Source organism: Sorex fumeus, unplaced genomic scaffold (genome assembly GCF_029834395.1).
Source record: "Sorex fumeus unplaced genomic scaffold, SorFum_2.1 ptg000072l, whole genome shotgun sequence".
Taxonomy (NCBI): domain Eukaryota; kingdom Metazoa; phylum Chordata; class Mammalia; order Eulipotyphla; family Soricidae; genus Sorex; species Sorex fumeus.
In genome coordinates this window covers 66,111,643-66,125,859 of record NW_026606129.1, presented here as the reverse complement: position 1 = coordinate 66,125,859, position 14,217 = coordinate 66,111,643, and the positions used below count along the sequence as shown (strand labels likewise).

General features: G+C 44.4%; 1 protein-coding gene across 1 annotated transcript in view; it reads left to right on the top strand.

The window, feature by feature from the left end:
• ADAMTS9 (ADAM metallopeptidase with thrombospondin type 1 motif 9) overlaps positions 1-13,058 on the top strand; it is a 179,780-nt gene extending 166,722 nt beyond the window's left edge. Inside the window, exons 39-40 of the mRNA XM_056129367.1 lie at positions 10,044-10,138; positions 12,713-13,058. Of these exons, the coding sequence (XP_055985342.1) occupies positions 10,044-10,133 (90 nt within the window). The 3' untranslated portion in view covers positions 10,134-10,138; positions 12,713-13,058. The remainder of the gene's footprint in view (positions 1-10,043; positions 10,139-12,712) is intronic.
• Positions 13,059-14,217: the final 1,159 nt, after the last annotated feature.

Sequence of the window (14,217 nt, the reverse complement as noted above, 5' to 3'; positions counted from 1 at the left end):
TTTTTTTTTTTAATTTTTATTAGTAAAACACCATGAAGCACAGTTGTAGACTTACAAATTTTTGTGCTTGGGTTTCAGTTATACAATGATCAAGTACCCATCCCTCCACCAGTGCCCATTTTCCACCACCACGGGTCCCAGTATCCCTCCCACCCCCATCCCCCGCATCCCACCTTGCCTCTGTGACAGGGCATTCCCTTTCGTTCTCTCCTTTGGGGTGTTGTGGTTTGCAAACTGCCAGGGTTAAGTTTGTGTTTATGAAAAAGACTCACTCTGGGATCAGGGGAGGTAGCAGATACAGCAGGTAGGGCACTTGCCCTGCATGCGGTCAACCCAGGATTGATCCCTGGCACCCCACATGGTCCCTCAAATCGCACCAAGCATGATCCCTGAGCACCGCTGGGTATGACCCAAAAGACAAAACAGATAAAGAAAAAGACTCACTCTGTTTCAACCAGACTGCCACAAACTTGACGTGGCCAGATTGACTGCTCTTACATTGACCATGAAATTCTCCCTTGCTCTGCAAGCAGCAAAGGTTGCAGGGATGGTCCCGGCTGGATCTGGCACGAGCTCATCAGAATGTGTCCTGAACCGGTCACGCTCTTTCTTATTCCTGCCCTTCAGGTGTCTTGATTATTATGCGTCAGTGGCCCAGAAGAACAAAACGAATCAATTGCCCCAAATGTGGTTGAATGTGAAGTATGATTATGTAGGAAACCAACCATGACATAGCTTGGGCTCTATTTAGTATCAGCCTTGTGGTTAGGAAATTTTCATGCCAGAATAAAAATAATTACAGGCAAGAGCGCCACCTAATGGAGAGAAAGTAATCACTCAGCTGCCAAGGTGGAAGGCTATTAACACCTGTGCTGGCCGGAATTGGCACAGCAATTGTCAGCATCGCTGTCTTTCTTATCTTGATGTTCCAAAATAGCTGAGAAAACCTGAGCTTAAAAGGTCTGTGACCAGGGTCAGAGCTATAGTACAGCATCTAGGGTGTTTGCCTTGCAGGCGACCGACCAGAGTTCAATCCCTGGCATCCCATATGGTCCCCCAAGCTCCGCCAGAAGTAATTCCTGAGCATCGCTGGGTGTGACCCAAATTTTTTTTTTTATTTTAAGCAAAATATTTTTAAAAAGCAAAAAAAAGTCTGTTATCCACCTTCCGGAGCCCCAGTCATCAGAAGTGAGCTGACTCGAGCTCCTGCCAGGCTGCTCCGTATCTGCCCCTTCTCTCTCAGCGTCATTCCCTAAGGTACCGCATAGCACCCGCCTTCCACAGCCCAAGGTATTCGGAAAGAATATTTTCTGTATTTCTTTCCTTCTCACAGAGTCCCACTAATCGGGAGTATATTAGAGTCTGGAATAAAGTATGCAGAAAGAAACCTTGAAACTTCATTCCAGTCTACCCCTGATTCTCCGCTGCTAGAGCGTAGACATGTGGCGTTAGGACTGGCAGGACTTAATCCAGCACAGCGGCTCAGGATGGGCTGACACAGTTTCCCACCTGCCGCTCATGTCCTGTGCAGGGACCCTATTTTGCTGACTAGTGTCCCAAGGTAAACTAACCATGGGGGATTTTCTCTTTTCTCCCCAATAACCAGAGTTGCACAGCTTTGGGAAAGTATGTCAGCTCCTGTCTCACCCATCTTCAGTGCCTCTGTCCCCTGAGGCCAGAGCTCTCTCTGACTGCTTTGGTCCAAATTGGTGATCATCGTTTCCTTCGCAACACTTCTGATTTCCATTCTGCCCTCAAACAAGCATTCCTCACTTTCCTTCACTCTTCTCCAGAGAGATGCCTAACTGGGGCGGGGCTGAGGGACGTGGAGGGAGGGGTGTCAATGAAAAAACTCCATTTTCCAAGACTACTTGGCAACAGAAGGTTTGCTCTGAGCAAAACTAAGGAAACCTGGTTTTTCAGAGCAAAACTGTGGCTAGCAGTTGGAAGGCAGAGACATGATCCTACCACAGAGGTCAAAACTGGTCAAACTGGGACCAGAGCAATAAGTAGTCCAGCAGGTGAAGCACTAGCCTGGTTTCTTCCATGCAGGCAACGAGGGTTCCATCCCTAGTATCTCCTACGGTCGGTCCCCTGAGCCCGCTGGGAGTGATTCCTAGTGAGCTCAGAACCCTGGGCACCATCCCATATGCAAACAAAAACCAAACAAAAACATAGTCAAGTTGAGTCCCAAGATTAGTTTCACTGTTGGCTCTTTTTGAAAACGGAAAGAATGATCTGATTTTCAACTCATAAAAGTAATGACTTTGTCATTAAAATGGCAGTTTTCATGGGCAAGTTACATGTATGAAGATCCTATTCTCATCAAATTCGGGAGGGTAAGTCAGGAAGATGGGGTTAGAGGTGTTTGGGGGCTTGTTCTGCCCAGCCAGCCCCAGGCCAGTGTTCCTGCTGCAGGAGAGACGCCCCCAGTGACTGAAGAGTCAGGAGGTGGAACACACAAACTCTAGTAAGTTTCCCACACATGCAGTTAGCAGCTCTGCTTAGCCTCCCTGGGGGTCTCAGTTTTTTCTTCCACATAATGGGACTGATGGTGACTCTCACCCCATTGGGGTTTTGCAGGCCATAAATGAGTTAGAGCTATGAAGCCTGTCACTGCCTGCCACTTGACACACAGCAGACACACAGTCACACTGGCTGTTGGCAGCCTGAGGTTCTTCATAGCCTGAGGTTTGTCAGCATTTCCAAGATTGGCCAGGGTGACGGGGAAGCAGATTTTACTCGACACGGCTAATGGGTCTGCTGATGCCTGACCTGACAGGAGTCACATTTCCACGTGGGGTTTATCCGCTCCCTCGCTAGAGAGGGACTTCTCCTCAGGCACGGGCTGCAGGAACCTGGCTCAAGGACTGAGTTCCTACCTTCCTCGTTCCTGCATGGCGGACAGCAAGGGGAGCATGGCCTCGGTGTGAGCACAGAGGGGAGAGGCTGGAATTGGGAGTTCCTCCTTCCCAGGTCACTCTGAATCACCATCAGTCCCATTAAATGGAGGAAAAAACTGAGCCCCCAGAGAAGCTAAGCAGAGCTGGTCACATTCTGAGCACTCTTACCTCATGAAGGTACTCAGATTCTCAAAGCACCCCTCAGTCCTCTGAGAAAGGCCCGCTGGCCCCACACCTGTGTTCAGATGCCTTCTGGTACTCTATCTGAAAGAAGGTTCTGGAATGGGTGCTTAAAGCAAGGCAGAATGGAGGGAAGGTTGCTTCAGGCCAATGAGAGGGATGCTCACAGGCCTTTTCCTTTGTTGTGTGTTGGGGGCAAGTCCCGGGTGAGAGGGCCGCTAGGGGCCTGTGTTTCTAAGACCTGACTGCCTGATCCTAGGTATTAGTGGACATTCTTCCTGCTGGAGGAAGAGCCATGAATCCAGTTGCTTCAACATTAAGAATTAATGTGTGATGTACTAGACTAGAAGAGGTAGATTTCGTTCCTGTCTTTCAGTTCATTTACAACCAGGGAGTTAAGGCAATGTGAGATGCGTGTCTGTACATACACAGAAGAGGTACGGAGTCTACCCATATTTATCTACCTTAGACTGACCCCTAAAACATGAAACTCCCTCTCATGAAAAAGCTATCCACCCAGTATAAAAACCACACTCCCGGGGAGTCAAATTCCACTTAGAGATGCATAGAACTTTTATTCAGCTAATTTCTGAAGAAGCTAGGTAATGTTTACACAGATATCTGCACATGTTTAAATGTCTAGAATTATATATTAGAAAAGTGCATAAATATTGCTTCTGGGCATTTTTTAATTGAACCACTGTGAGAAACACAGTTCCAAAAATTGTTCTTCATTGAGTTTCTGTCATTGAGTTCCAACACCTTTCCCTCACCAGTGTACGTTTCCTGTCACTAATGACCCCAGTTTTCCTCCTGCCCCACCCTAAGCTTGCCACTATGACAGTCACTTTCTCTCTCTCTGTCTCTCTTTCTCTTTCTGTCTCTTTCCCCTTCTCTCTTCCTCTCCTCATTCCCTCCCTCACTTCCTCCCTCCTAGGCTCTGTGGCTTGCAGTACTGTTCCTGGAAGGGTATCGTGCTTATGATGCCCTTTTTTTTTTACCACCAGCCATTCCAAAGAAATGTAACTGAGTGCACCTCTGTCCCAGGTAGCAAGGGAGTCTAGGGGGCAGGAGCCCACCTCTCGGCATCCTGCCAACTGAGAAAACAGTAGCTGCAAAGTGTGCCGTACAAAATGTTCCTGTGGAACAGAGAGTTGTTCCTTTTAATTAGCTAATCACTCCAGCAAGGCTTATAAAGTACTCACTGAGAAGAGATGTTTAGAGGGCCTCACTAATGGAGAAAGAAGGCTGCTTCCCAATTAGTGCTCCATTGTCCGAGAGCAGTGGTTCTCCACACTGGGCGCATGCCTGTCTCTGAAATGCGCTGCTTCCCTGAGAGTCCTGCTTAAGCTCTTTCTTTTCACAGCGCATTTTTTTCCCAACTCTGTACTAAAAGATGTTTCAGGTTAGACTTTATCTAAATCAAACTAATAAGGTCCTGATTCATAATACAGTATGGACATTGCAAAAACCACTATCAGCAGTTTAAAAATTACCCGGATTTGCCATCCGCACCTCAAAAACAAGCTCTGATGAGGTTCCACACACATTCAGTATGTTATTATCATAATATGTAGTGAGCGTGGGCCCTGGGAAACCACTTTTTATGCTTTTTTTTTTCATTTCCAGCAAACCTCTGAGGTGAGACTAATATTCACACTTTGTAGAGGGACAGGAAACTGAGACAGAAAGAAGTTATTTAAAGACACAGTAAGGTCAGGAGCAATAGTACAGTAAGTAGGGCACTTGGTTTGCCTACAGCAGATTTAGGGGGTTTGTATTTTTTTTTGGGGGGAGGGTTACATCCTGCAATGCTCAGAGGTCACTCCTAAGTCTGCATTCAGGAATTATTCCTGGCAGTGCTCAGGGGACCATGTGGGATGCTGGGATTGAACCAGAGTTGGCCGCATGCAAGACAAATTCTCTACTCACTGTCCTATCGCTCCAGTCCCAGCTGATCCAGGTTTAATCCCCAGTACCACATATGGTACTCTGAGCACTGCTGGGTGTGACACAAAAACAAAAAAAGAAAAAAGAATGAAGTCAGTGGACAGCCTGAATCAGATCAGAACAGCTCTGGAGAAAGGAATTGTTTTGATGAAATAGAAGATATTCCTAGCATGTTGGCATCCTCAAGGCCGGCAGGTCTGTACTTTCACATAGGGAGAAGGTCTTGGCCAGAAGATGAGTTGGTCTGGCATCAATCCAGCGGATAGCATCCAGTTAGGTGCAGAATGAAGACTGCCCCTCCCCACCCCCGACCCTCAACCAGGAACACAGTAACAAGCTCATTCATAATGATATTGGTACTTTTTTCCCCTATTTGGACCACACACAGTGATGTCCCTTGGCTCTGTGCTCAGGGGCCAGACCTGTCAGCTTCAGGACTTGAACCATTGTCCTGATCACAAGCTGCATGCAAGGCAAGCACCTTAACCGCTCTACTGTCTCTTTGTACACTTTCCCTTTTCATTCGATGCGCCATGATTTACAATGCTGTTCATGATGCCGTTTCATGCATATAACATCCTGACACCACACCCTCAACCAGAGTAGCTGCCTTCTTCCGTCATCGTTTCAGGGTCTGGTGCCACCACCCCTATCCCTGCTACCCTTGCTCAGTTTAGTTCTGTAGACGGGTTCTCAGGTCATGTTTGCTTTGACCTTTTGTTATTCCTTTTTGATGTTCCTTTATACCCCACATATGAGACAGATCATGCCGTGTATGTCTCTCTCTTTCTGGTTGATTTCACCCAGCATGAAACCCTCCCTTTCCAATAGCAACATGTTGCGTGTTTTCATTTCAAAGTGAAATTATCTCTTGCACATAATGTGCAAGAGATTTTGAGAGTTTGCTGACCTAAACCAAATCTTCATGTCCTTCAAGTTTGAGTTGTGTAGCCAAGAAATATCCTGCTAGAACAGGCACAAATATGGTCCATCCCCATTTTGTTTATTCCCAGTAGCAGAAAATGTGAAACATTGCACAGGAGTGGAGGGGTTGGGTGACTAAGATGACTGGGTAAATTTAGAGTTAGGCATGATACCAGTTCAGGAAATATTCACAACATAGTAAAGCATTAGAAGAATGAACTAACAGAAAATAGGAATTAGGTTTGAAAAAGATGGACATGTCAGCATCACCTTTTTTCATTCATTCACTCAACAAATGTGTATTTATACCACTGTGAATAGACACAGATATCTTGTAAGGTGCACAACAGAAGAATAGCACCATAGCACTGTCCTCCCGTTGTTCATTGATTTGCTTGAGCGGGCACCAGTAACGTCTCCATTGGGAGGCTTTTTGTTACTGTTTTTGGCATATCAAACATGCCACGAGGAGCTTGCCAGGCTCTGCTGTGTGGGCGAGATATTCTCAGTAGCTTGCTGGGCTTTCCAAGAGGGACAGAGGAATTGAACCCCGGTCGGCCGCGTGCAAGGCAAATGCCCTACCCTCTGTGCATCACTCCAGCCCTATCAGAATAATAATTTTTTAAAAATTGCAGAGGTGGAGGGTAGAGGGAAAGGAAGGAATGAGAGAACTCTGGAGAGGAAAACAGACATACATGAGCTTCAGGCTAGGGAAAACCTTTGCTTTAAAGAACCAGATCAAAAATATTTTAGAGTTTCCAGGCAAGAAACAAAAATCAGATGTTATATAGGTATTTATATATGACAAGCGGTAACATTGCATACAAATTGATCAAATTTAAAATATAATATTTAAGTACAAAATTTAAAATATAATATTTAAATACAACTTTTTGTGATTCAGAACTCCCAGTTGAAGAACGCAACATTGGGGAAGGATAACAACATTTTACCAAATTTATGAATTATCAGAAGTGACTATAAATGTGTATCTGTTGCTCCTTTCCTGAAGAGGGATTTTCTGTAATTTATTTTTATAAATGGATATTTTTACAGGGATAGGTATTTTCAAGCATGCTATTATTCACATCATGTAGTTCTACTTGGGTATATTTATACTTTGCAGAAAATTCAAATTATTAGACTTCCGTCTCTGTATTTGCCTTTAGCATGTCATTACATTGTAGAGTAATCACTTCTGCTGAAAGGGAGATAGAAGCTTTTCAATTGCCTTGTTAGATACATTTTGTACTATGGGAAAATTTGTTGCACTTACATCAAAGTCCAAAAATTACTGCAGGAACTCAGTTCACGCTGGGGAAATACATCCAAGTATAAATTTGTGTGGAATAGAGACGTAGCTTCTCACTTGAACTTTTGAGTTTAGAAAGCATATGAAGCGACTGAATAGTGCTGAAATTTACAATAGCGTGGTCACTGAAATGGTTGGAGCACAATCATAAAATTTTCCTAAAAGTAGTTTCGCCTTGTCATTCTAAGTTCGGTCTTCGGAATACCAAGTCTATATCAGCAGCTACTGTCCAACTGCAGTGATTAAGAGTTCTTGTTCAACAAAATGCGTCATCTGGTCCCAAGTTCAACATTCACAGTAAATACTCCCTGTGGTCAGTCATCACACTTATACCTGTGTTGTATGGTGACATAAGGTAGCTGCTAGTACTAATTTAAAAAGTTTACAGCTCATGATAGGGCTGGAGCGATTGCGTAGCGGGTAGGGTATTTGCCTTGCACGCAGCCAACATGGCCGACCCGGGTTCGATTCCTCCGCCCCTCTCGGAGAGCCCGGCAAGCTACCGAGAGTATCTCGCCCGCACGGCAGAGCCTGGCAAGCTCCCCGTGACATATTCGATATGCCAGACACAGTAACAACAAGTCTCACGGTGGAGATGTTACTGGGCCCACTCGAGCAAATCGATGAACAACAGGAGGACCATGACAGCTCATGATTGCAAAGCAAATTCATCAGTGACTTTATTGGTTCTGTAACTCCTGATCATTATTTTCAACAAAGTACCTACCAATGATACAGTAAATAATCATAAGCTTTTTAGATTTTCACAGACTTGAAAGTTTGTATGACTGAAGCTATTTCTGTTCTACACTGTTTGCTGCTGTCAGTAACCACCAAATCCTAGCAGATGCTCTTCAGGGTGCTAGATTTGTGTTTTCTCGAACTCTCAGAAACTGGCTCACCTATCATTCTCACCAGAGCATCCTATAGGCTGATGCTTCCGTCACTTCTGTCTCCCTCTTGTCTTTTCAAAGAAACAGCTGTACAGCATCGAGAACATCTGTTGACTTAGGAGAAACCTAGAAAACGCTTCAGAATTATTCTCCTTGTTTCTTCATTGACCATGGATGTAGCTCCCAGAGTTCATGAGATTTTGGCCAGCTGATTTTCCCAGAGGATAGCCATTTTAGATTGTATTTCTGGCCACATTTCCTAAACTATTATGATTTTTCAATTGTATTAACTCACCCTTGGTAAAATATTATTTTGCTTAGCTAATAAATAAGGCATATATTTGATATGCCAGACACAGTAACAACAAAGTCTCCAATGGAGACGTTACTGGGCCCGCTCGAGCAAATCGACGATCAACGGGAGGGCCTCGAGCAAATAAATAAGGCACTTAGAACTTGCTCATGTGTGTATGAAAGAGAGAGAGAGAGAGAGAGAGAGAGAGAGATTATGCCACATCATGAACTATACTGCTTAAGTTTTCTAAATCTCTTCCCATTGCTTTCCTGTGAATGGAAATAGTGTGGTAAGTGCTGAGTTCTTAACAGTGGGGTAGAGTATTTTCTTTTAGTGTGTCATGACAAATGCAATGCTTTGTCATTGAAATTTGGTGGCTGAATCATCCACAGACCACTGTGCCTTAAAAGTGCAATATTAAAAGTCCACTGTTTTCCATTCTCATTTTGATCGGATGACATAAAACAGTAATTTTTAAACGGAAGTGCTGGGGCCAGAGAGATAGTACAGTGGGTCGGGTGCTTGCCTCGCTCAAGGCCAACCCAGATCCAATCCCTGGCACTTATGAACCCCTGAGCCCACCAGGAGTTATCTCTGAGCTCAGAGTCAGGAGTAAGACCCCACCACAGCCAAAAAAGAAATAAAGTGCCCCTGAGCACATCTAGGTGAATCCCTAACACTGCATCCTTGGGCCCCAGCACTGAACCACAGGCCCACTGGACAAAGAATTGCTGGGAGTGGTCCCTAGACTACAGAACACTGCCTGAGACGCCCCCAAAATATTTCTAAAATTAATGCAATTTTTAAAATAATCACTGTTACTGTCACTGTTCTCCCATTGTTCATCGATTTGCTTGAGCGGGCCCAGTAACGTCTCCATAGTGACACTTGTTACTGTGTTTGGTATATCGAATAGGTCACAGGGAGCTTGCCAGGCTTTGCCGTGTGGGCGAGATACTCTCGGTAGCTTGCCGGGCTCTCCAAGAGGGGCGGAGGAATCGAACTCGAGTCAGCCAGGTCGGCCACATGCAAGGCAAATGCCCTACCCGCTGTGGACAGTTTAAAATAATAAGTAAAGTAAAATGTGCTAGAGCAAAGACCATGGCCTTCCAAATACTGTCAAGTCCAACCGCTGCCATGCCTTTGTACACTGTGCAGCAGAGAGTGTTAGTGAGAGCGGCTGTTTTGGGCAGGCAGCTGAGGACATGAGGAGAACGAGTGAGTGTGGCTGGATTCCAGTCTTTAACCATGGACCTGGAAATTTGAATTTCTTATCCGATTCACATGTCAAGAAATATAATTCTTGGTTTGCTTCTCCTCAACCATTTCATAATGGCAAAACTCCTCTTGACTTAATAGCTCTCCAGAAACAGGTGGCAGCATTCGACCGACAGTCGATAGTTTGCTGCTTATTGCTTTTAGCCCTTGCTGAGCGTACTGGGCTCTGCTTCTCTTCAGACACTTTACCCGCTGTGTGTGGGGGCCCATTTCTCCCAAAGCCACTGAACACTCTGACACCACTGACCAAGCAGTCTGCTTAGACTCAGCTAGTCAGTGTGAGTCTAAGGCGATGCATCTCTCTGCAGGATGGTACCCGAGTTGTAGGCAAATGCGGTGGTTACTGTGGGAAATGCGCTCCGTCCTCTGGCACTGGCCTGCAGGTTCGAGTTTTATAGTCAAGGTAAGTCTCTCGCTTCTCCCCTCTTTGATTCTTTCTGCAGCTTCATCACTGGCAAACGAGTGTGGCCATTGAATGATACCCAGACAGGCACCTAATCATTCAGCATCTTGAAGCTCACTCCGTAGAAATCTGCTTTTTTCTCTCTCTCCTGTTCATCTGTCCTCATAACTATGACCAGCTGGACTCCTCCACGGGCTCTGAAGTCCCAGGGCTTCCCGCCTCAGATTCCTGGGTGCCATTTCTAGAGAATCCAAGATTTGTATCATCACTTTGTTTGGGGGCTACAGTCAGCAGTGCTGGTGCCAGAGATGGGAATCTGGGTTCCGATCTGCACAGCTGCATGCTACCCTTAGAGTGCTCGCTCCAGCCCAGGACTCATGTTTTTGTTTGTTTATTGAATAACCATGAGATGCGGTTACAGACTTACAAACTTCCATGTTTATGTTTCAGTCATACAATGAGCGGGCACTCATCCCTCCACCAGTGCCCGTTCTCTACCACCAGTGTTCCCAGTATCCCTCCCGCCATCTGCACCCCATCCCATCCCCTACTTCTGTGGCAGACACATTCCCTCTCACTCTCTCTCTCTCTACTTTTGGCTGTTATGGTTTGCAATACAGGTACTAAGTGGCCATCATGTTTGGTCCATAGTCTACTTTCAGCATGCATCCCAAGCAATCCCTCTAACATTTACTTAGTGGTCCCTTCTCTAACCCAGCTTCCACGCTGTGGTCCGATCCTCCTGGCTCTTATCTCTACTATCTTTAGGTGTTAGTCTCCTATTATGTTACTTTAAATTCCACAAATGAGTGCAGTCATTCTATGTCTGTCCCTCTATTTCTGAATAATTTCACTTAGTATGATACTCTCCATGTCCATCCACTTATATGAAAATTTCATAATTTCATCTTTTCTTATAGCTGCATAGTATTCCATTATGTAGGTGTACCAAAGTTTCTTTAAGCCACGCGTATTTTTAATACTGGGAATTTTAGTGTGGGTGATGCCCAGATTAGCCTGTTGAGAACTAACACTCAGTAAAAGTACGACATGAAAAATAAGCAGCAGGAGAAGGAAAGAAGGCTTTTCCTTGAACCTTTTCTATCAGACATTATTTTCATTGACTTCTCGCCACAGAACCACAAGGTGGGGCTGTTATCCTCATTTTCCAGATGAAACAATGAGGATACATCATTGAAGCAATTAGCTTGAGTCACAATTGGCTTGAGCCAAATCCAGGAGTGTCCTACACCAGAGTCGATGGTCCCAATCACCACACACTTGCACCTCAGAGTGTGACCCAAGAACTAGTATACTTACCATCACTGGGAACTTGTTAGAAATCTATTTTCACAAATCCCTGAATCATACACATTGGGCTACACTAGCACGCGACAGGGACAAATGGAGACATTACTGGCGCCCGCTCGAGCAAATCAACGACTAACGGGAAGTTAAGTGATTAAGTGATACACATTTAAGTTTGACCATCCCTAGTCTAACTATATCCATTTTGCTAGCAAGTTCTCCCTCTGTTGGACGGAGTATGTCATTCTTTTTCCTGGCCAGGTATTTCAGGCCAAAAGGAAAATGATCCATTGTACATGACGATCGTACAGCTTTCTTTAAGCTGTAACAGCTGTGACCCTGTAATGTTGTTCGTAATCCTGACAGATCTGAGGAGACCAATATTTGGGCTGTTGACCACTTTATTTGGAAATGGAATGGCTCTGGACAGAAAGTGGGTGCTAAGAGAAAAGGGGGGTGGGATAAAGGCTGATAAAGTCATGAGGTACCACTAGCACTCTCCATTTTATATGTGCTTTGTATAATTCGTACCAAGTAAAACAAATTACATATACGTATATAGTTGAATTTGACTGAGTATATATGACTGGCCATTTAGCTATAGAAAAATCAAAACCAGGAAAACATAGTATTGAAAGACCAGTATCTCAAGTGAGGGATTTTAGGCTAGTGTATTTTGTTGTTGTTTTTGGTTTTGAGCCAGACCCAGCTGTGCTCGGGATTACTCACAGCTTTGTGTCCAGGGGGTTGCTTCTGGTTTGTTTTTTTTTTTGTTTGCTTTTTGTTTTTGTTTTTGTTTCACTTTTTGGGTCACACCTGGCAATGCACAGGGGTTCCTCCTGGCTCTGCACTCAGGAATTACCCCTGGCAGTGCTCAGGGGACCATAAGGGATGCTGGGAATCAAACCCCAGTAGGCCGCGTGCAAGGCAAATGCCTACCAGCTATGCTATCACTTCAGCCCCTCAGGGGTTGCTTCTGAAGGTGCTTCGGGGACCATGTGGTAGCAGGGATTAAACTCGGGACACCTGCATGCAAAGCATGCACTCAGCCCATTGAGCTATCTCTCCTGCCCAAGATAGATTTTTTTAAAAAATTGTACTCCCTCTGAAATATCTATGTTTCCAATAGGAAGCTTATATCCCTTCTAAAACCTAGGGAAAATATTATTTTTAATTATGTATCTAAAATATGTATGGCTTAGCTAATTTGGTTTATGGCATCTCAGCGCGTAGTGGGCATTTCCTGATTAATTTGTTTGTTTTCAGGTGCTCTCAAGAGGAAGCCATTATGGGAAGGATGAAGGATCGTAATGCAATACCTCCACCTTAAATTTGGGTGCCTGTGTGTGTGTGTGTGTGTGTCTGTGTGCGTGTCTGTGTGAAGATGTGTGTGTTTGTGTGTGTATGCATATGCATATATATACACATATGTACACACATACATATGGATGTATATATGTGTGTATATATATGGGATATCCTAATGATGTAAAATTTAATATTTATGTTTGAAATTATTTATTGTGATGTAATATTTTTGTACGTAAAATGATTCTATTATGGCTGCCTTTTGCATTATTTTGTCCCTTGCAGTCAGACCACTGCATTTTACGTACTCCTCTGCCCCTCTCGGAGAGCCCGGCAAGCTACCGAGAGTATTCGATATGCCAGACACAGTAACAACAAAGTCTCCAATGGAGACGTTACTGGGCCCGCTCGAGCAAATCGACGATCAACGGGAGGGCCTTTACCTTACATTATATGTAGTACTCTGACAAAAGTGATCCTTCATTATCACGGTACACTATTGTTTACTTTTTATCTGTAAATGTTTTAGTGTTACTTTTTTATTGTAATTTGTGTTTTAAAACAATCTAGCCGCTATCACGGTGCTACATGAGTCTTTTGGGGAGGGGGGGTGGCATTTCTAGTTAACTATCATTAGCCAATAAGTACTTTAGTGATGTCACAACTTATACCAGCCATTAATTATGTTAAGTGTTCCATTTCATGTGATCTCTGGGAATAAATTGCTGCCTTGGTGCTAATAGTGTATGTTTTTTAAGTGAGCGCTAGACTCATAAATGAAAACACTTTCAATACAATGGAGGAACAGAAGGACAATTTCCGATGGACAGAATCACTTGGATAAAAAAAGAGAAAGAAAAAAGACTGGCTATTGACCCTTCCTATTGGACTTGCCTTTCTTTCGGGGGAGACAGTTGGACTCTGTTCCACTTGTTATTGTTACTAATATGCTTTGCATTACTTCATGGTGCCTTGGTCTCTCTGGTTAAAATGGGGGGCCCTCCAAGCAGCTTTGTCACAATGTGACGTTGTGAACTGAGATCCTCATGGAGGCATTTTTGCCAATATCTTGTACAATGGTGTCCAAGTCTTCCATCTGCAAGACAAAGAATGAACCTTCAGCACCTCCAGGAGACCTGGAGAGGTTCAGAACCAGGTTCCTCATCATCACCCTTGTCTTGGGCATGGAAACTGACTGGTGAGGTGACTTCTCTTCAGGCCATGAGCCTCGAGCCCTACCAGTGATTATTGGCTGCTGCAGAAATTGGTATTCGTGAAAGGAAATGAACTGTGGAATACCAATGCCTGGGTCTTTCTGATCTTCTGTTAATCCACACTTCGTTGTTTCTTTCCAAAATGGAAGTGCGGAAGTCATGGTCTTTCTCATCTTCAAACTGCTTGAAGGTAAAGTCATCACAAATAACCATCACAAATAACCATGGCAGACCCTCAGCTGGAAAATT